The following is a 21,042-nucleotide window of genomic DNA, read 5'->3' on the forward strand; positions in this document are numbered from 1 at the left end:
AAGTGTAGAGTGATAACAGTATAGTTTATTTCAGACCTGCGTGAAGTATTGATGCTAGGTTGAATGGACCCATGAAGGACCTTGGCGTTCTTACCGTGCTGAGCTCTGCACTCCCAACCTGGAGCTCCAAACCTGATGGAGTTTTCCAATTTCTACAACATCAAGACGGAGCAGGTGGGAGCCTGGAATCCGCCCCCCGGACCTCACGCGCCTGAACGGCAGAAGGTCAACCCATTCATGCAAGCTTGGGCTGTTGCTAGTATTTCAGGAATATACCTACTCCTAGTCCTACTCCTGTCTTGTTTATGTCCTGCATGCGGTTTTAACGTGCTTAGATTTAGCTTTTTTAAAATTTCTGTTTTGGCGCCTTTTTTATTTATTTTTATCCCGTAACAATTTCCTTAGGTGGTAGTGCACATATTAATACATAGCTTTTGCACATACGCTTTTTTAAAATTAAGTTTTTATTTTTTATTTCATTTTTATGTAATCGTCAGCTGCTTTGATAGTCTAATAATAACAGTGATTTTATAAACTTTGGTGACGGTATATACTATCTGTAGGAATGGTAGCATCTACAACTCCTGCTGCACACTCAGAATCCATTAAAGAAGACGACGCAAGAAGCGCGACTATTACCGCTAGTACAGCTCTAGTGACAGGTCGTCAAGTGGTTGCCAGTGTTCAAAGCCTCCAGGGTTATAATCACGTCCAGTCTATGATCCCTCTGGAGAATCATCAAAACTCTCAGCACGAAGTGCACGAACAAGGTAATGCGCATTCGCAGTCCGAAATGATAGAAAATCCCGGACACACTACTCCAGTACCTTCTCCTCATCAGATACACTCTCAACCCACCAACGATACAGCTTTTCCTGGTGGACAGCTCCGCCACAACTACAGTATTCACCAACAACCTCAACATCATCAATCTCATCTCCTCTCCGCCCTCTCTCACCAACAACCTAAACAGGAGAAGGATATAAAGAACTCTCAGGTATAGTTTCATATTTACTCCTAGCCTCTCATGATCTGTTTGTATAGAAACCTAATTCAAAACCTTGTTTTTAAATTATTTTGTCCGGCTTCTATGACAGCCACCCCCCTTTACGGATGTTGTCTGTCAGGAATACCACAGCGACGGCCAGGTTGACCGCAACAGTCGTGGAGAGAAGGTAGAACGTGTGTACGAGTGTCCTGACTGCGACAAAGCCTTTACTCGTGAAGAGCATCTAAAGAGACACAGCAGGCTGCACACCGACGATCCTGTTCATCGGTGCGAGGTGGTTGGGTGCACCAAGTCCTATACACGGAAGGAGAGGCTTACTAGACACTACAAGGTTTGTCGCAACATTTAGACATGAGAATCCGATACCGGGGACATTCTAGGGACCAGGCGACATCCATCGGAATTGAACATAATCGCCATCGTCATAAAACTTGAAAATATTTTTTTTTAGCTGTAAAATTTACACAAATTCAAATAATGTAGTTTTTTAAACTTGTAATTGTGCTTTAAACCACGTTAATTTCTCTAATGTCCGAATTTAAATGTTGTCCAGGTTCAGAAATGAAGTCGTTCTAGATCTCCGGGAAGCGATGGGGGGGGGGGTGGCTACATTGGCCTGACAAAAAAATATTTCTATACAAATACTTCATGGCGTCTCATTCTCATGTCTAGATGTATATTTTTCAAACTACATCCTTTATAAGTAAATACAATAGGAAGAATCATTTCAGTTTTTGTTTTAATATGAAACAATGTCTTCACATTCTATATTTCTAGGTTGCACATTTGGGACAACAGCCAGAGCGTCCGTTCTGGTGCTCCGAGTGCGGAAAGGATTTCCAGAGAAAAGAACACCTTCAACGCCATCAGAGAAACATTCACGGGGTAAGTTTAAATTTTTTCATCTCCGATAATAAACTTTAGATGGTGCCGCAAAAGCCTGCTTTGTTAACGTTACGACCATGAAATCCAAAGACTTACTTGTGAACTAAAAAATACCGTAATTCAAATTTTAACGTGTGTAAAGTAAAGTATGTGCTGTATTTCTATCTGATTTCAATTTTATTTGGAAGGGAGTTGTTTTTTCCCGCATTTTCAAGTTCATACACATTTTCCCGGAGGGGAATCTTTTCTACTTCTAAGCACCACCGGAAGAGTAGACCCAAGCGCGCCACCCGAGGAATGGGTCATTTAGTAAATTTATTAATTTAACGAATGGCCTATTGTCTAGGTGGCGCAATTGGGTGTACAGCCTCCGAAGCGGCCTCACTGGTGCCCTGACTGTGGAAAAGATTTCTTAAGAAAGGAACATCTTCAACGCCATCAGAAGAATATTCACAGGGTATGCTCATAATGACTCCCCCCCCCCCTTAAACCTACTCGACTTCTAAGTTCCTTATGATTCCTTAAGTATGTATGGGGGAGATATTTTAAATTGATTTTTATTTTTTTGTCTAGCCGGGAGGACCTCACCCTGCAGGATCTGGACCTCCTATAGTTCAACATCCTCCCCAACCCACTCATCACGTTCAACAACAGCAACATCAACAACAACAACAACAACAGCAGAACATGTCGCACACAAACAACTCCAATGGCGGGGGTAGCGGAAGCGGGACCTTGCTCCACTGCACCTACGAGGGGTGTCCGAAGACGTACAGTCGTCGCGAGCATCTGAATCGTCATATTAAGATGCATATGGGGATTCAACCTGACAGGCACGGGTCAATAGTTATTATAGTATCCGAGCAGGGGTATTCCCCCCCACCCTTTACACAAAATTATTTGTTTTTGTCTTCAATATGCCATTTTTCTCTTTGTCTCTAAATTATTACTTTTTTAAATAAATGACCTGGTGATTACTTTTTTGCTTTGCGATTTTTTTTTTTTTTGAAAAACATTTTTTTATTATATATCTAACTATTGAACTATAAGGCCCCCTGCACCCAGGCCATACTACTGTTTGGATTGTGGGAAAACATTTACAAGAAAAGAGCATTTGCTTCGACACAAGAGATCCCACACTGGGGAGACGCCCTATCCATGCCCCGGAGAAAGTAAGTAATTTAAACTTTGAATAGATTTGTTACTCATTCAAGTCAGCTGTAAACTGTTTTTCGTAATTTATTCTCATCTGTTGTTTTCTAGATTGTTCCAAGCAGTTCGCGCGTAAAGAGCACCTGAAGAGACACGTGCGCGTACACACTGGAGAGCATCCCTACCCTTGTTCCGAGTGCGGGCGGTAACTTGTTAAAACTTGAAATCTTTCCCTTTAGTACTAAAAATATACATTTCTGTCAATGATCATTTATTTTATCTTCTGTACTTTTAATTCTGTTTTTCGCCCTCATGTCGTCTCATCATCACCGCTTTCAAGGCAGCTTTGAATTTGTAAAATTTCGTTATTTTTGTCTGTTTTTCCCCTTGACTACATGAAGTTTTATATGACAGTGTTTCCTGTTTTTTCCCTTGACTACGTGAAGTTTTATATGACAGTGTTTCCTGTTTTTCCCTTGACTACGTGAAGTTTTATATGACAGTGTTTCCTGTTTTTCCCCTTGACTACATGAAGTTTTATATGACAGTGTTTCCTGTTTTGCCACATGACTACATGAAGTTTTATACGACAGTGTTTCCTGTTTTTTCCCTTGACTACGTGAAGTTTTATATGACAGTGTTTCCTGTTTTTTCTCTTGACTACATGAAGTTTTATATGACAGTGTTTCCTGTTTTTTCCCTTGACTACGTGAAGTTTTATATGACAGTGTTTCCTTTTTTTTCCCTTGACTACATGAAGTTCTATATGACAGTGTTTCCTGTTTTTCCCCTTGACTACATGAAGTTTTATATGACAGTGTTTCCATTTTGTTTAAACTTTTTGTCTGTCCTTGTAATTTCAAAGGGAAAGGTTTCTTGTGCATCTTGTTAAATTGATCAATGCATGCCTTGAACTAGAATGAGGACGAAACCTTGCAAAACATATCTCCGGATATACAAGTTTATCGCTCCGTTCCGCTCCTTGTTTTAGTTTCTTAGTCTAATCGTTATGCTTTAGTTCTTAGATTATAGTTATTTCTTTTCCAGGTCCTTTGGGCGCCGGGAACGTCTGATAAAGCATCTGAAATCGCATGGAATTGGTGGAAACGTTCCTCCAATTCACAAGATGGAGTTTAAGAAGGAACCGGAGAACGGTAAGATTTCAAACATATGATTAAAAATGGAAATATACTTCACTTGAAAAATAATAAATTAAATCGCATCTTGATTTAGAAAGAAAACTCAATTTTTTCTCGAAATAATACCCTGTTCGTTATTCAGATATGCAGATGGGTAGCCATGGAGTATTCGGAGATCAAACAGCCCAGCTCCTCAATATGATTGCTAAGAAAGGTCCTCTCAGTCCTGAGCAGCTAGGGATGGTTCCCCAGCAAGGGATGAACCTGGACCCTGAGGTTGCCAAGGCGCTCAAAAACCCAGAAATTGTCCGTGCTTTTAACAACCCAGAAGTGGTGAAAGCATTCGCGCTTGGCTCCCCACCCAAGATGGCTTCTAACACTACTACAACTACAGCCGTAATGTCCAACATCCAAGCCTCGCAGGCCGTGACTAGCCGAGGAGTTGATATAACCTGCACACCCTCTGTTCCTCACGAGCTGGCAAAACTACCCCCTGGCTTCTCAATATTCCCCGTTGTGCCTACCTCGATCCAGGAGAAAAATCCGCAAATGATTGATCAACCTCAGGTGGTTACAACGGTATCTAGTGGATACTATCAGAATCAAGGACACCCATCCCACCCACATCTGAAGCCTGGAGAGCTAGCAACTCTACCCATGTCCTGGGCTGGCTGGCCAGTACAAAGCATGAATATCAGGTCTCCAGCCAAACTTGAACCGGCAGAGAGCAAACACTGGGAGTCTGCATATTTTCGATCTCCTTTCTCATGAACCTAGATCTTAAATATGATCCTGTAAACTAACCTACCTAGAGAATTCTCCAGTATTCTTCCCTTCAATCCATCCCTTAACTCTCCAGTATTCTCCAGACCTGATATTTCTCTGCCTGCCATACCTGCTCTTTAACCTCGTGGGTTCAGCAGTATCTTGAGTAACTGCGTGTATTCCAAGAACCAGGATATTTTATGACACTTGTCTCGGGTGAAATCGTTAACAGATCTAATAAGTGAGAAAATAAATATTCATAAACTTATGAATAAAAGTGAAATCGTCCTCTATGATATTGACTCTTTGCAAAGAACTATTCTAAAAAAAACTCAAATTCGTTCGAAAAAAAGTTATGACTTGGCGTTCACCGCGCTATCATAAAATTGACAGTAACAGCCTGAAATATTTAGTTCAACATAAACAAACTTGTATTAGGTGTTCCTAGTTTAAATCTATGCAGTATGCTCGTATCTTGTAAACACTATCCCTTCAAGAGCGATACAAAGATCTGATCTAAGATCTTAACCAGTAGGAGGGGAAGGATGGTACCAAACCTTATTGATATTTATTAATTAGATAGATCTTTCTATCTTCATTCTCTTATCAATGTAATATATACTATTAATATTCTCAAAAACCAAAAAATGTAAATATATTCCGTAGATATTTAGACCTAACTGAAATGCAAAAATATCCCTGAATGCCGACAGTATGTTAAGCCATTATGGTCTTACGCTCAGGTTTTATTTCCAGTTTAAATTATGTTCGTAGGTATACTCATTCTACCTATACATACATTATACAATACATAGATTTGTCCAAACATCACTGTTAGTTGTGCGGAATAATTATCTTGATTTTTCATCATTATTAATTCGTTTAAATATAGTTAAGAATAAACGTACTGCAGCTGTAAGCTATCCTATGAATGAGAGAGGAATGGTTTATATTGACACTAATATGAAAATGTAATATAATACTCGTTTATTTTCTGATCTCACATCAGAGGCATTCATGTATAAAATAAATATTTTTCTCATTAAGCTTTCTTTTTTGTTCCAAAATTGGCAATAGTTATACCATACTTTTTCGAGTTTTTCTACAATTTTAACTTCAATTCGTTCAAATAATATTAAGGTTTAACAATGCCGAGCCATTTCTCATATGCTTTACGCTGCGGATAATCATAGGGACTCAAGAATTGTATCTACTGAAGATTAATGTTGTTCATTGGTTGTCTTAACTCATATTGACTGAAAAAGAAGTTGATAAAATTTATGTTTTACGAAAAAAAAACATTACGCAGTAAGAAGGCTATTTGGAAATTCATTTTTTAATTGAATTTAGTTTATTTTGTTTTAATCTTTTATTTCAGCAATACTTTTTTTGGGAAATGATTTTAGATGATGGTGTATTCTTCAACCTACGCAAATCCGCTATACTCCACTTCTAACGCACGCCAAATCTGCTATACTACACATCCGACCTACTAGCACGTGGTTTTACAGATACTATATGGTCTTGTGGCCGGAGTGAGCTGTCTCCTAGCCGCAGTGAGGTGTCTCCTAGCCGCAGCGCCCGGCCGAGAAATGGTCTTAACCTAACCTAACCCTCAAATTATACAAAAATAAACAGCTGGCGCAGGTCCGGTATTGAAGTAGGTTGGAAACTTAGTAGGTCAGAAGTTCAGTTCAGTTGCGTACAGACGATGTAATATTACCCTTTAAATTCAGATTATTTGTCAATCTCAAATTTTTTATTATCTTAATCTAATAAAAAAGTTCAAAAAAAGGTATTGCTTAAATCAAAGATTATTGCCCGGTTCATAGAACAAGCTGTAACTTGCTGTAACTACGACTATGATTTCCAGACATAGCTCTGTGCTCTGATCTCAAAATTGGATCACACCTCGTTCATTAGTCTCAAGTCATAGCATTTGATAGCTGTGACTTCGAGTCGCAGCTAAGCTGTAATCCAAGCTGCGAAGTCATAGCAATTTGACAGCTTAAATTGAAATCTTACTGGGCATTTGCACATTATAAAATATCAAATAATATTAATTGCATAATTTTTTCTCTAAATGTTTTCCTTTTTGCGTAAAAAATGTTTTAAATTTTATAAACCACTTTTAGTCAAAATACTTCTGATCTTTGATAAACTTTTTATGCCACTATTTTGAAGAAAAATACCAAAATCTAATTACTTTGAAGAAAAAAAACCAAGAGTTTTAAGGAAACGCTGAGGCTCGTTTCTGTATAGTGATAGAGGCTAGGTCTGCATAGGGGAGATTCATGGCGTCCGGGGGTACCCTCCCTCTTCAAGTAGGAACCCCATCCTTCACCATATCATACAGTGTGTCCCAATAAACATGAGAATGAAATGATCCGACTTCTACATCGTTTATATGTTCCTTAAACAGATTTGTGTAGTATTACAATTTAACATTGAGCATCGAAAAGTGAAAACGAATAGTCTCGGGATTTCCGAATTGTAGTCTATCATTTTTTACCTTAAGAAATATGTCCAGATTCCAGTTTATTATAAATCAACAAAACTATCGAATGTTTAATATCTCCGTTGCAATTTTAAAGATACAAAGGAAGTAGACCACAGTTTTAAAATCAAATTAGATTTTCAGTCCTATTTTCATGCCTTTATGTCATTTATCAAAGACGATATTTAAGTCGTTTCCCAACTCCCATGTTTATCGGGACACCCTGTACTTAATCCTCTTTAAACTTTCACGTTTAGAAGTTCTCACTGTATACTAAATTTACCATTTATGTTTACTTGAAAATATTTTTTGTGTTGCCTCGTTATAAAACATAGATAAACCTGTACAGAAATAATCCACAGTTGTTTTCTAAACTATATTTCAGTCGGAGTTGAACTAAAAAGAAAATTATTATTTTAATAAGATTTGTTTCTGTGACAACAAATAAAGAAACTGATTATATGTTTAAAAGTTTTCCATTTTTAAAATTTAGTTTTAAATTTGACTATATTGTTTGTTAAAAGCCCTGTTGCACTGCGTGTTCTGAATCGTTGAAGACACAGGATTATAAACAAAATATTAAAAGGAATTTATTGGAATACTATTAAAATGAAAAATATATTTATTATTTATTAAAATAACCATTTATCTAGATCACAGATATTTTTTATATAATATTCTTCATTCCATGAACGGAAAAGCATGCAATTTAATATCTAATTTTGAATTTGTTTAGTTTTACTAAATTGGAACTTCCTGTCTAGTGCAGTTAAATAAAATTGTGTTTAAAATAAAGCTTTCAAACCACATCTAGTTTAAAAATATTGAAGTGAAACCATCCTAAAAATTATTATTTTTTTAAACAATTGAATGGTAAATTTTAGGCAGCGGCCAATCTGTTTTACTTTCGAATGCTGCAATTAATTGTAATACAAAGAGAGCCAGTTCTAGCCGCGGCGCTCGGCCCCCTAGGCCCAGAAAGTATCTAAACCTAACCTAAACCTAAACTATATACTAATTTCGCTCTTCTTATAATTCATTGCGGCATTCCGAGTAACAGAGTTTGGCCACTACCTAAATTTTACTTGGTGATTAAATCAAGCATAACTTTTTTTAAAAATTGTTGGTACGTGGTTAGGGTTGTTATTTTTGTTATTTATTTATTTATTTAAACTTGATGTACATAATTATTCAAGAGGTGTAAAATATTTATTTGATCACCATGTAGAAGATATGTTTCATGGCATCATTTTAATTTTTAAATTGTACAGTGTATCCAGTATCCTATACATATACAGGGTTACCCACAAAACATGAGACTGTAAAGACGACCGGAAACTCTTGAAATATAACAGTCCCCAGGTTAAAATATGTATTATGCCTTTGATATAGTAACCTAAGGGCTTATTCAATAATTTGGCATAGAAACAAAAAACTTTACAGTTGCAGGTACAGGTGATTGTAGTTCCAAAATGGGCCAAGTGTTAGTTTTGGAACTAATGTCCCCTGAGGTAATCGTGAATGTAAGGAAACAAACAGTATAAATTCCGTACAGTCGTCTCTGAAGTCTCATCCTTTGTGGGTAAACCTATAGGTCTTTAATATAGAGAGAGTTGAGTATAGGTTTATCGGTATTTTCTTCAACAATTTATCAATATCTTCAACAACTTGACTTTTCCAATACAAATAATCTACACGGAGTCCGAACTATAAACATAAAAAAGAATTGACGGGATCAAGAAATCGTCTACAAATCAGATGAAAAGTGTACCTGGAGCAGACTGGAGACTGTTCCTAAATCATGATCAAATCAGATGAAAAGTGTACCTGGAGCAGACTGGAGACGGTTCCTAAATCATGATCAAATCAGATGAAAAATGACCTGGAGCAGACTGGAGACGGTTCATAAATCATAATCAAATCAGATGAAAAGTGTACCTGCAGCAGACTGGAGACGGTTCCTAAATCATGATCAAATCAGATGAAAAGTGTACCTAGAACAGACTGAAAACAGTTCCTAAATCATGATCAAATCAGATGAAAAGTGTACCTGGAGCAGACTGGAGACAGTTCCTAAATCAGGATAATATCAGATGAAAAGTGTACCTGGAGCAGACGAGAAAGTTCCTAAATCATGATCAAATCAGATGAAACGTGTACCCGGAACAGACTAGAGACAGTTCCTAAATCAGGATAATATTAGATGAAAATTGTACCTGGAACAGACTGGAAACAATAAATCAAGAGAAAATCAGATGGAAAGTGTACCTGGAGTAGACTGGAAACGGATAATATCAGATGAAAAGTGTACCTGGAGCAGAAGAGACAGTTCCTAAATCATGATATTATCAGATGAAAAGTGTACCTGAAGTAGACTGGAAACAGTACCTAGATTATGCTCATATTGGATGAAAAGTGTACCTGGAGCAGACGAAACAGTTCCTAAATCATGATATTATCAAATGTAAAGTGTACCTGGAGCAGACGAGACAGTTCCTAAATCAGGATAATATCAGATGAAAAGTGTACCTGGAGCAGACTGGAGACGGTTCCTAAATCAGGATAATATCAGATGAAAAGTGTACCTGGAGCAGACTGGAGACAGTTACTAAATCAGGATAATATCAGATGAAAAGTGTACCTGGAGCAGACTGGAAACAATAAATCAGTATGATATCAGATGAAAAGTGAACCTGGAGCAGACTGGAAACAATAAATCAGGATAATATCAGATGAAAAGTGTACCTGGAGCAGACTGGAAACAATAAATTTGGATAATATCAAATGAAAAGTGAACCTGGAGTAGACTGGAAACAGTTTCTAAATCATAGTAATATCAGATGAAAAGTGTACCTGGGCAGACTGGAAACAGTACCTAGTTTATGTTAATATCAAATGAAAAGTGAACCTGGAGTAGACTGGAGACAGTTCCTAAATCATGATCAAATCGGATGAAAAGTGTGCCTGGAGCAGACTGGAGACGGTTCCTAAATCATGATCAAATCAGATGAAAAGTGTACCTGGATCAGACCCTAAATCATAATATTATCAGATGAAAAGTGTACCTGGAGCAGACTGGAGACAGTTCCTAAATCATGATCAAATCAGATGAAAAGTTTACCTGGAGCAGACTGGAGACAGTTCCTAAATCATGATCAAATCAGATGAAAAGTGAACCTGGAGTAGACTGGAGACAGTTCCTAAATCATGATCAAATCACATGAAAAGTGTACCTGGAGCAGACTGGAGACGGTTCCTAAATCATGATCAAATCAGATGAAAAGTGTACCTGGAGCAGACTGGAGACGGTTTTCTAAATCATGATCAAATCAGATGAAAAGTGTACCTGGAGCAGACTGGAGACAGTTCCTAAATCATGATCAAATCAGATGAAAAGTGTACCTGGAGCAGACTGGAGACGGTTTTCTAAATCATGATCAAATCAGATGAAAAGTGTACCTGGAGCAGACTGGAGACGGTTCCTAAATCATGATCAAGTGAGATGAAAAGTGTACCTGGAGCAGACTGGAGACAGTTTCTAAATCATGATCAAATCAGATGAAAAGTGTACCTGGAGCAGACTGGAGACAGTTCCTAAATCATGATCAAATCAGATGAAAAGTGTACCTGGAGCAGACTGGAGACAGTTCCTAAATCATGATCAAATCAGATGAAAAGTGTACCTGTAGTAGGACTAAATACTGTTCCTGGGTAAGGTATGCTTATACAGGGATACTTAAGGACGAGACTTCAGAGACGACTGTTCTGAATTTATACTAGCTGTTTTTTTCCTGATATTCATGATTCCCTTCATCTATAACCTTTCTTTCTTTGTTTTTTTATGTGGATACACTTAGTCTTTGTTATCTTCTTCACCCTGTAATTCATAAACATGATTCTAATAATATATGTTACCCTCTGTTACAACCCTTCCGCTAAGTACCCATCCTTTCCCTTATACTTGTTCACCCCCTCCATATCTTATTCCTGATTTAGCATCATTGTTTTGTTTAAAATGTACACTGTACAGTGTACATCCATCTATTTATTTACAATTCTTAATCGCTTATAATGGGCCAACCAATCAAAACAACCAACTCTGGTTAGGCGGGTCCAAACTACATAGTAAATTGTGATTTTTTATTTGTATTATCTCGTGCTTTGTAGTTGAATAAAAATATGAAAAATATGATCATTAGTTACGCCGTTTAAAGACCAACTTCAGGGCACACGACTTAATTTAAACTTGGGATCGTCATTTATGACGAGTTTCTAGTCGTCTTTACAGTCTCATCCTGGGTGAGCTTATAAGTTTACCTTTAGCTAAAAAGGGGTTCTCCCCCAGTCTGATATATCAGAGTGTATCCAGGTCCCTCTGGAGCAGGGACAGTCTGGTAGGTGGGAGGAGCAGAACCCGGAGATATAGTAAATAACAAGGATATACAGAGCTACACATGTTCCAGTACTAGACTCTACCTAGAGATGGATAGATTTTTCAATAATAAAATCTTCTCCGGGTGGTTGTAACCATACCTGAGCTCCAGGTTCAGGTTTAATCCTGTTGTTCATGTACTCCCGAGCTATATCAAGGACGGAGAGAAGAAGATCAACAATCCGAACTAGCAAGCAGAAAAACTGGAATATCATTCTTCTACATAAAATATCAAATATTTATCAAGATAATTATGATTGAACCAAGAGTTTTGCTCTTCACAAACTTAACTCACGGTTCTCTTTCATGTATTCGTCTTCTGTATTTGGTATCCTATAATCCTTTATCCTGATCCTGTATCCCTATATCCTCTATCACGAATCATGTATCGTTTATCAAGAATCGTTCATCCTGTATCCTGTGTCCTGCATCCTGTGTTCTGTATCCGTATACATTATCCTGTATCTTGTATCATGTATCGTTTATCAAGTATCCTTTATCCTGTATGTCCGGTATCCTATATCCTGTATTCTGTTTATTAAATCCAGAGCTGAAAACTTTAGAATGTGATATCCTTAATCCCGATCTGTTAATTAATCTGGAGATTAAATTCATGAGGAAAACAAGCAATATTTAATCTTGTGATTAAGAAAAAGAGTGGATCTAGCATTAATCCCGATATCCACCATTCTAAAGTTTTCAGCTCAGGACAGATAACTATCAACTAAAGATCTGATATCCAGTATCCTATATCCTGTTTTCCGTTTATTATATCCTGTGTCCTGTATCCTATATCCTATATCCAGTACAGATAACTATCAACTGAAGATCTGATATCCGGTATCCTATATCCTGTTTTCCGTTTATTATATCCTGTGTCCTGTATCCTATATCCAGTGCAGATAACTATCAACTGAAGATCTGATATCCGGTATCTTATATCCTGTATTCTGTTTATTATAATATCCTGTGTCCTGTATCCTATATCCTATATCCAGTACAGATAACTATCAACTGAAGATCTGATATCCGGTATCGTATATCCTTTAATCTGTTTATTATATTCTGTGTTCTGTATCCTGTATCCTATATCCAGGACAGATAATTATCAACTGAAGATCATGATATCGCTCTCTCTCCATCACCTGAAAGCGTCGATGATTTTAATAGATTTCGGGCCCAGATTCTTGAGAAATGGACAAATTGTACATCGTACTTCAACCTATGAAAACATTTTCAAGATTTCTTTAACAAATTTAACAAACTTAGATAATTTTCTCTTTTTTTCTTGATATTTTCTACTAAGTTAATGCCAAAGAGGATAAAAAAACTCATTCTGCATAACCCCCATTCGGTTCTCCTAAAAGAGGAAGATGCTTGAAATGTTTGAATAAAATTTATCCATCCTATTCAGTAATCTGTCTGTTTAAAGACTACTTAGATTTTTTCCGTGCTGTATTGAGGACCCGGAGTAAATTTCTCCGTTATAAATTGAAGACCCGGAGTAGATTTCTCCGTGCTATATTGAGGACCCGGAGTAAATTTCTCCGTGATATATTGAGGACCCGGAGTATATTTCTCCGTGCTATTTTGAGGACCCGGAGTAAATTTCTCCGTTATAAATTGAGGACCCGGAGTAGATTTTTCCGTGCTGTATTGAGGACCCGGAGTAGATTTCTCCGTGCTATAGTGAGGACCCGGAGTAGATTTCTCCGTGATATATGGAGAACCCGGAGTAGATTTCTCCGTGCTATATGGAGAACCCGGAGTAGATTTCTCCGTGCTATATTGAGGACCCGGAGTAGATTTAATCTTGAATTCCTGAACTGGGCACGTGAACCTTATCCTGTAATTTAATAGCAGATCATTTACTTGTCACATCTTTCATTAATCCACTAGAAATACGAAGATGCAACACTCAAATCAAGGGACTGCTCCTGACACTAGAAATACGAAGATGAAACACTCAAATCAAGGGACTGCTCCTGACACTAGAAATACGAAGATGCAACACTCAAATCAAGGGACTGCTCCTGAAACTAGAAATACGAAGATGCAAAACTCAAATCAAGGGACTGCTCCTGACACTACAAATAAGAAGATGCAACAATCAAATCAAGGACTGCTCCTGACACCAGAAATACGAAGATGCAACACTGAAATCAAGGGACTGCTCCTGACACTACAAATAAGAAGATAAAACATTTAAATCAAGGGACTGTTAATGAATCAGAACAAACACATACTTTAACTAAACTGAAGAACTCCGAACAAGATTGTACAAATCTTCTCTTAATTTTACAAAGGAACTGAGTTTTTTTCCGCAAACTTACATTTTCTAATCTCTATATCTATGAACCCCTATGGCGTAAAGCTTTGATATTTCAAACTTAGATTACTTGGAGCTAACAGAATTCATATTTTGATATAGAAAAGGTCTTCGACATCTGGTTTTAAAGATTTAAGTTTCGAAAATCAGAGTTTGTGTCCAAAACTCGGTTCCTTTATCTCTCTTTTGTTAAATAAGCAAAATTAAATTGCAAATATCTATATTTTTAAGCATGTAAATATGTAATACCCTGAAACTGTAATTTAACTTTATTTCTCCTTTCGCAAGGATTGTATCGGACTCGAAATAATTTTTGCTACCTTTTTGCATCACTCGCATACATATCATGCCACCCGTCACTTGCTTTGCAAACTAATGACATTTTTTTGCAAGGTTTGAATATTTTTATGCAGATGTTGTAAAAAATAGATGTTGATATAAAAATAAAATCTGAAACAATTTCATTTTATTGGATTCTGATATTTTACTGAAGCAAGAACTGAAACTATAGAGTTTTAAATTCATATCAGGAGAACAATAGAATATGCTTAAATAGAATATTGTTATTATTCATTTTTCAATCTTTAAAGGGGCCGTTCTTGTAATTTTAAGTGACCCTCCATTTAAAGGGGGTAATGCCCGATTCACAACGATATCCTTTAATACGCTATGTGAATAGTTATGTGAAAGATTTCGTCGTTTTCTAGCTTGAATTGTGTTTAATTCTGACCTATTCTCTATTGTTTTTGTAGCAGAAATCCGCAAGTTTCTTTTATCGAGAACCCACTGTTAAAAATAATCAATTTTTTAAAGCTAAAATCATGGATATTTCATTTATTCTTGATTATACAAAGCTTTAAATAGCACGGTTGTGAGTCGGACATTTCAGTCAATAAATAGAATGTTACTGAAAATTACGTACACAGTCTCTCAAGTTTTTATCAAGGAGAATACAAGATAAATGCCTACAACGATTCACTAAAGAAAACTTAAAAATTCATCTCTGATCAAAAGACAAAAAATCCCCGGCGACTTGACATACAATCTGCGGATTTCAACAGCAAAGACAAAGAGGAAATGTTTTAATAATTCTACCTTTAAATACAGTTTTAAAAAGTGCTACAGTGAAAGTGTAAATGGCACTTTTTGAAAAAAGGTCACGTTAGATAAAAAGTGACAATTTGTTTAAACCCTTAATTGTCAGATAATTTTTTAGAAACAGTTTTTGTTTAGTTCTTTATTTAAAGCATTTTTCTTTGAAAATGATTAAACAAAAGCATTTTTTTAAATATCCTTTGTTTTGAACTTTCAAAATCTACGAGAATTAAGTATTTTGTGACAGCATGTTTTTAATACTGATCACCTACAAAAATTTGGCTCCGATCGGTTCAGTTGTTTCAACGGTTTGCAGGAAATAAACTAACCAACACTAAAACAAATATATAAAATATATAAATCTAACAAAGGGAATAAGGATATATAGAGGGAGTATAATATATATATATATATATATCCCCCTGAACCCGATACTTACCAAGGGGGGGAGGATAATCTGCATTCTGGACATTATTAAAAAAAATTAATCAAAAACAGGTTTTTTGCAAGACTTTCGTTTGTTTTCCTTAAACTTTATGGAATTGGATTTATGGAAAGTTCTGTAATTATTGTAATTCAATCTAGTTTACTTGTGTATCTTAGGGCAAAAATATACACAAAAGATTATAACTCACGCCTCAAACTCTGATATTCTATCTTTTCAACTCAATAATATATACCTTTGATTTTTAAACTTTGACTATTTTAATCTATAAGAACCAATAGTTTGAAATGTCAAATGTAACATCAGATTGCAATGATTATAAAATTATAGTTTTAGTCGAGTAATCAGTTCCTTTCCATACAATTATTCAGAAGTGGATTTACAAATAAATATATTTGTTAAGTCTCTTATCAATTTCATGTCTAAAGAACAAAATCTAATCTAAAACTTCCAATTCTTTAATCATAACCTAATTTTCTTTGATTACCAGAAAAACAGATGAAAAAGTAATAAATAATTGTTCAGAAAAATACATCTTTAAAAATCTAGCGGTTTTAGCGAAAAAAGTTCCCTAAAATAAGATTCATGAAAAGGTTGGATTTTGCATAGCTTTAAAGAACGTGTTAGACCAATAGGACCCTTCTCGTTTTATTCCTCTATTCCCCCTTCCCCATCTTGTCTTTCCTATTCCCTTCTTTTTCTCGGACAGTTTCTAAATCTAATTTTCTGATTACTTGATGAACTGAGGGCGCTGGACCCGGAGATAATATGGTTAAACGTCCTTACTTTCTTCAGTATATAGATATCCGTTCTTACTTTCTAGAGTACACAGCTAGTATTGAACAAGGGGAGGAGAGAATCCACCCCTTGTATTTAACAAGGGGAGGAGAGTATCCATCCCTTGTATTTAACAAGGGAGGAGAATATCCACCCCCAGTATTGAACAAGGTGAGGAGAATATCCATCCCCAGTATTGAACAAGGGGAGGAGAATATCCACCCCTTGTATTAAACAAGGTGAGGAGAATACCCATCCCCAGTATTAAACAAGGGGAGGGAAGTATCTACCCCCTGTATTAAACTAGGATAGGAGTATCCACCCCCAGTATTGAACAAGGGAAGGTCGAGAATATCCACCCCCAGTATTGAACAAGGTGAGGAGAGTATCCACCCCATGTATTTAACAAGGGGAGGAGAATATCCAACCCCAGTATTGAACAAGGGGAGGAGAGTATCCACCCCTTGTATTTAACAAGGGGAGGAGAGTATCCACCCCTTGTCTTTAACAAGGGGAGGAGAATATCCACCCCCAGTTTTGAACAAGGGGAGGAGAGTATCCACCCCTTGTATTTAACAAGGGGAGGAGAATATCCACCCCCAGTATTGAACAAGGGGAGGAGAGTATCCACCCCTTGTATTTAACAAGGGGAGGAGAATATCCACCCCCAGTATTAAATAGGGGAAGGAGAGTTTCCATCCCCAGTATTGAACAAGGTGAGGAGAGTACCCATCCCCAGTATTAAACAAGGGAAGGAGAATATCCACCCCCTGTAATGAACAAGGGGAGGGAAGTATCTACCCCCTGTATTAAACAAGGGTAGGAGTATCCACCCCCTGTATTGAACAGGGGAAGGAGAGTTTCCATCCCCAGTATTGAACAAGGGGAGGAGAGTTTCCATCCCCAGTATTGAACAAGGAAGGAGAGTATCCATCCCCTGTATTGAACAAGGGGAGGAGGGTGTCAAATTATTCCCTACGGTGTAGTAGGGCTAGATTCAATCTTTTTATTATTTCAGTTTCTCCAGTTTTCAACTTTTTCCCAACTTTAGTTTAAATAAAAAAATGAAATTCATTAAATAGTCATAAGATAATTTTTGTTTCTTATGTTGTTCAAAATTGGGTCAAACATATAGAGTTTTTAATGTACTAAGTTATAAATATCGTATTTTTAAAATTAAAAAGGAATCTCTTAGAAATTAGAAAACTGAAAGTCTATTTGAATAAAGAAAAAGTGTTTAAAACTGTATTTGGTATTTTTCCTCTCCTTTTGTTAAAATTGACATTGACATCTATAGTTCTACCTGAGCTGAATTTATAATAATTTAATCTTTATTATTCGTCTGCTTAGAACTGCAGAAACAGGAAATAAAACTTGTCTAATCAGAGCCGGGAACTTTTGTGTCGGATACTCACAATTCCGGACGCTTCATCTCGATATCCACTGTGGACACTTTTAATCTAAGGATCAATGCTTAATCTCTTCATTTCAATTGTTCCTCCCTTGATCAAAGCTCTCTTCAACCCATGACTGTGAAGTGGGAACGGTTACCATGCGGGATATCGAATAAAGATTAAAGTAATCTGCAGATTAACAAAAGATCCAGATCAAGGATTGATCTCGATATCCGCAAAACAAGAGTTCCCACCTCAAATAAACTATTGAGAAGTTTTATGTTTTATCATTCACTTGAAGGATGAGATCTTGAAAAAGTTTAGCACCAGAGCTCTCTTCAAACTCTGGAGTAGGAGAATTAATCCACAATTTAGAAAACAGAACCTTAAAGGGACTGTAAGTGTAATTTCATGTGACCCTTCATGCAGACATGGCAATGCCCGATTTACAACAGTACTCTCAGCAGTTTTATCTGATCAAGTATGAATATTGGATAAGATATTAATGTTTATAATATTGAAAACATTTAAACCTAGAAAAACGACAATATCTTTCACATTATTGATGTTTTTGTTTTTACTAATCTCCAGGGTCCCTCTAATTATCACTTGTTGTGTTTGTATGAGGCTTTTGTAACAGATGATACATCATTGATGAAAAATTCACTCAACCAAACAAAAACAAATTTCGATGATAAAAAAAGAAAATAAAAGGCGAGGATAGTGGAGAAAAGGGAAAAAAGATTATTAATGATTTTTAAAGAGAGGAACGAAGGAGGAAGAAGAAACAGAAGAGTGGTAGTGTATATCCCGAAATTTATTTCAAACCTTTAATTCAATAGTTTACGCGGTAGATATCGAGTTTAGTTGATGGGGATGAGCGCCAACCAACCAAAAGTTTTAGCCGCTGGTCGTTTAAAAAAAAAAATATCATTGCTGTTTCCTTTAAAACTGCAATCTTATCCTTTACAAACAGACAAAAAGCAATGATGACCTGAAACTTATGTAATAAAATTATGCGTTCTTGCAAATGCTAGAAATGTTAGAGCTATGAAATGAGTTATATTTGTATCCGGGCTTTTGTAGCGAATACAGAATAAAAACTCCAACAGTCCTTTGTGGATGACACTGTATCATCTATATACATTAAGAATTAATCGCAGAATTTTGACTGTTTGTTTGTATGTATGAACATAACTCATGAACTCTTTTACGGATTTGACTCAAATTTTAATTGGGGGAACTTGAAAGAACCAGGGGAAAGTTCTTAGCTTGGTTTAAGAATTCTAAATTGAGTGGGTTGACTTTTGTATCGAAAGTTTAGTTTCCATGCTAAGCTGGGTTTCCTAAGCTATTAACTTAAAAAAAAAAACTGTTAAATCATTTCACCCTGCACTACTTCAAGGCCCAAATATGTGCTAAAAAAAAAGAATTAAAGTTTTAATCCTGAATTGTGGGGAAATGTTATTATAATCCGATAGTTAGGGAATTAGCAACTTCGCAATCAGCTTACGAACAAGGTGAGGAGAATATCCANCACCACAAGTACTCAATGACATAATAACAGTCAATGTTCACAACCGAGCTAGGTAATCCATATAATAGGAATATCTTTAAAACATCTCTGTACATTCAGTGTACTTTTCTCTTTCCTCTGATCTTCCCTCAATCTTCCATCTAATCTTCCCTCCCATCTTCCTTCCAGTTTCCCTTCAATCTTCCCTCCCATCTTTACTTCATCTTCCCTATCATCTTCCCTTTCATCTTCCCTATCATCTTCCCTTCATCTTCCCTATCATCTTCCCTTCCATCTTCCTTTCAGTTTCCCTCCAATCTTTCTACCAATCTTCTCTCCCATCTTCCTTGACATGTTTTCCCGCAGAATACTGGGTTAGTCCTGGTTTGAATATTTGGTTCATCAAGGATTATTTAAAGAATTTGTAATGGAATAATTTCTGTCAATTAGAAAACTGAGAAGAATTAGAATCAAGAATTGGAACCAGGGACTGAAATTAATAAATTTGAGCTACGTCGTTGAACTACATACTGTCCCACCGATTCAAAGTTTAAGGGTCATGAAGTATTTAAATCGGAGATTTAAATTTGAACCACGATTGATAAAAAAATCGGTTTCAAGATTTTGAAATTGTATTTTTTCTCTTGCGTAACAACGAATAGACAAAGTAGATATGGGGGTCACGTAACAACGAACAGACGAAGTAGATATGGGGGTCACGTAACAACGAATAGAACGTAATACATACTGCTTAGAGCTAGGGGTTTCAAAGTTCCTTTTTATTTGTAGTAGGTATAGAACGACACTTTTCATGTCGCACCAGGAAAAGTGATATACCCGTGAACTTAGTAATCATAGAAAGTGTGGAAAATTGCTGAAAATCTGAAAAAATCTTCGCTCTTCTTTTTGTCAAAGAAATTTCATATCATATCTCATCTAAAAAATGTCCTAATTATGTTAGGTCCTCTTTATGAAATATCCTATCTATGCTATGTCGTTATGTAATAACCCATCTAAGAAATGTGCTATTTTATGTCCTTTATACGAAACTAGGCTTTTATGGCGCTTTGCGCCCATCTTCTATTTCAATTGTGAACATGTGCTCATTGTAATATTGAAAAACAAAGAAAAAAATTCGCGGATTTTATAAAAAAAGATTGAGGATTTTTAAGATTTTAAGATTTTTTACAAAAATAAAAAACTTTTAAACTCAAATTTTTTAATTTTATCATTCATAAACCTTCCCTGGTATCACGTGAGGTCCCACACAAAATTTGGGCCCGATCGGTTCAGCCGTTTTGACGTTTATTGGATACAAACAAACAAACAGACAAGCCAAATTTATATAGACTAGGCTTTTAGGGCGCTTCGCGCCCATCTTCTATTTAAATTGTGAACATGTTCTTTTTGTTTACATTTTAAAACAAAGAAAAAAATTTTGGCGGATTTTAAAAAAAAAAAATCGCGACAAAATTAAAAACCGTTAAAACACATTTATTTTTTATTTTTATCATTCATAAACCTTCCCTGTGGTCACGTGATGTCCCACAAAAAATTTCGGCCCAATCGGTTCAGCCGTTTTGACGTTAATTGGATACAAACCAACA

General features: G+C 36.3%; 1 protein-coding gene and 1 long non-coding RNA gene across 11 annotated transcripts; one reads left to right on the forward strand and one right to left on the reverse strand.

The window, feature by feature from the left end:
• On the forward strand, positions 1-5,996 carry LOC111710993 (zinc finger protein 571). Of its 6 annotated transcripts, none has more exons than XM_023485203.1 (10): positions 1-268; positions 564-997; positions 1,128-1,340; positions 1,787-1,894; positions 2,241-2,351; positions 2,468-2,727; positions 2,945-3,066; positions 3,158-3,251; positions 4,094-4,200; positions 4,328-5,996. In XM_023485203.1, exons 1-10 carry the CDS (start codon positions 136-138, stop codon positions 4,954-4,956), a joined length of 2,211 nt encoding a protein of 736 aa, XP_023340971.1. In that variant the 5' UTR covers positions 1-135; the 3' UTR covers positions 4,957-5,996. The 6 variants fall into 6 exon arrangements, with proteins under 6 accessions (XP_023340971.1, XP_023340972.1, XP_023340973.1 ...); XM_023485204.1 differs by having other exon boundaries at positions 3,158-3,242; XM_023485205.1 differs by having other exon boundaries at positions 2,960-3,066.
• Positions 5,997-9,210: 3,214 nt separating this feature from the next.
• On the reverse strand, positions 9,211-14,604 carry LOC111711006 (uncharacterized). 5 transcript variants are annotated; one of them, XR_002767169.1, is made up of 7 exons: positions 14,529-14,604; positions 13,025-13,101; positions 11,981-12,098; positions 11,765-11,923; positions 9,554-9,630; positions 9,386-9,408; positions 9,212-9,297 (listed from the first exon to the last, which is right to left on the reverse strand). It is a non-coding gene; the product is annotated as an uncharacterized LOC111711006 (long non-coding RNA). The 5 variants fall into 5 exon arrangements; XR_002767168.1 differs by having other exon boundaries at positions 9,386-9,464; XR_002767166.1 differs by having other exon boundaries at positions 9,386-9,520.
• Between the last annotated feature and the right edge of the window lie 6,438 nt (positions 14,605-21,042).

The sequence above is a fragment of the Eurytemora carolleeae genome, unplaced genomic scaffold, assembly GCF_000591075.1.
Source record: "Eurytemora carolleeae unplaced genomic scaffold, Eaff_2.0 scaffold610, whole genome shotgun sequence".
NCBI lineage: Eukaryota > Metazoa > Arthropoda > Copepoda > Calanoida > Temoridae > Eurytemora > Eurytemora carolleeae.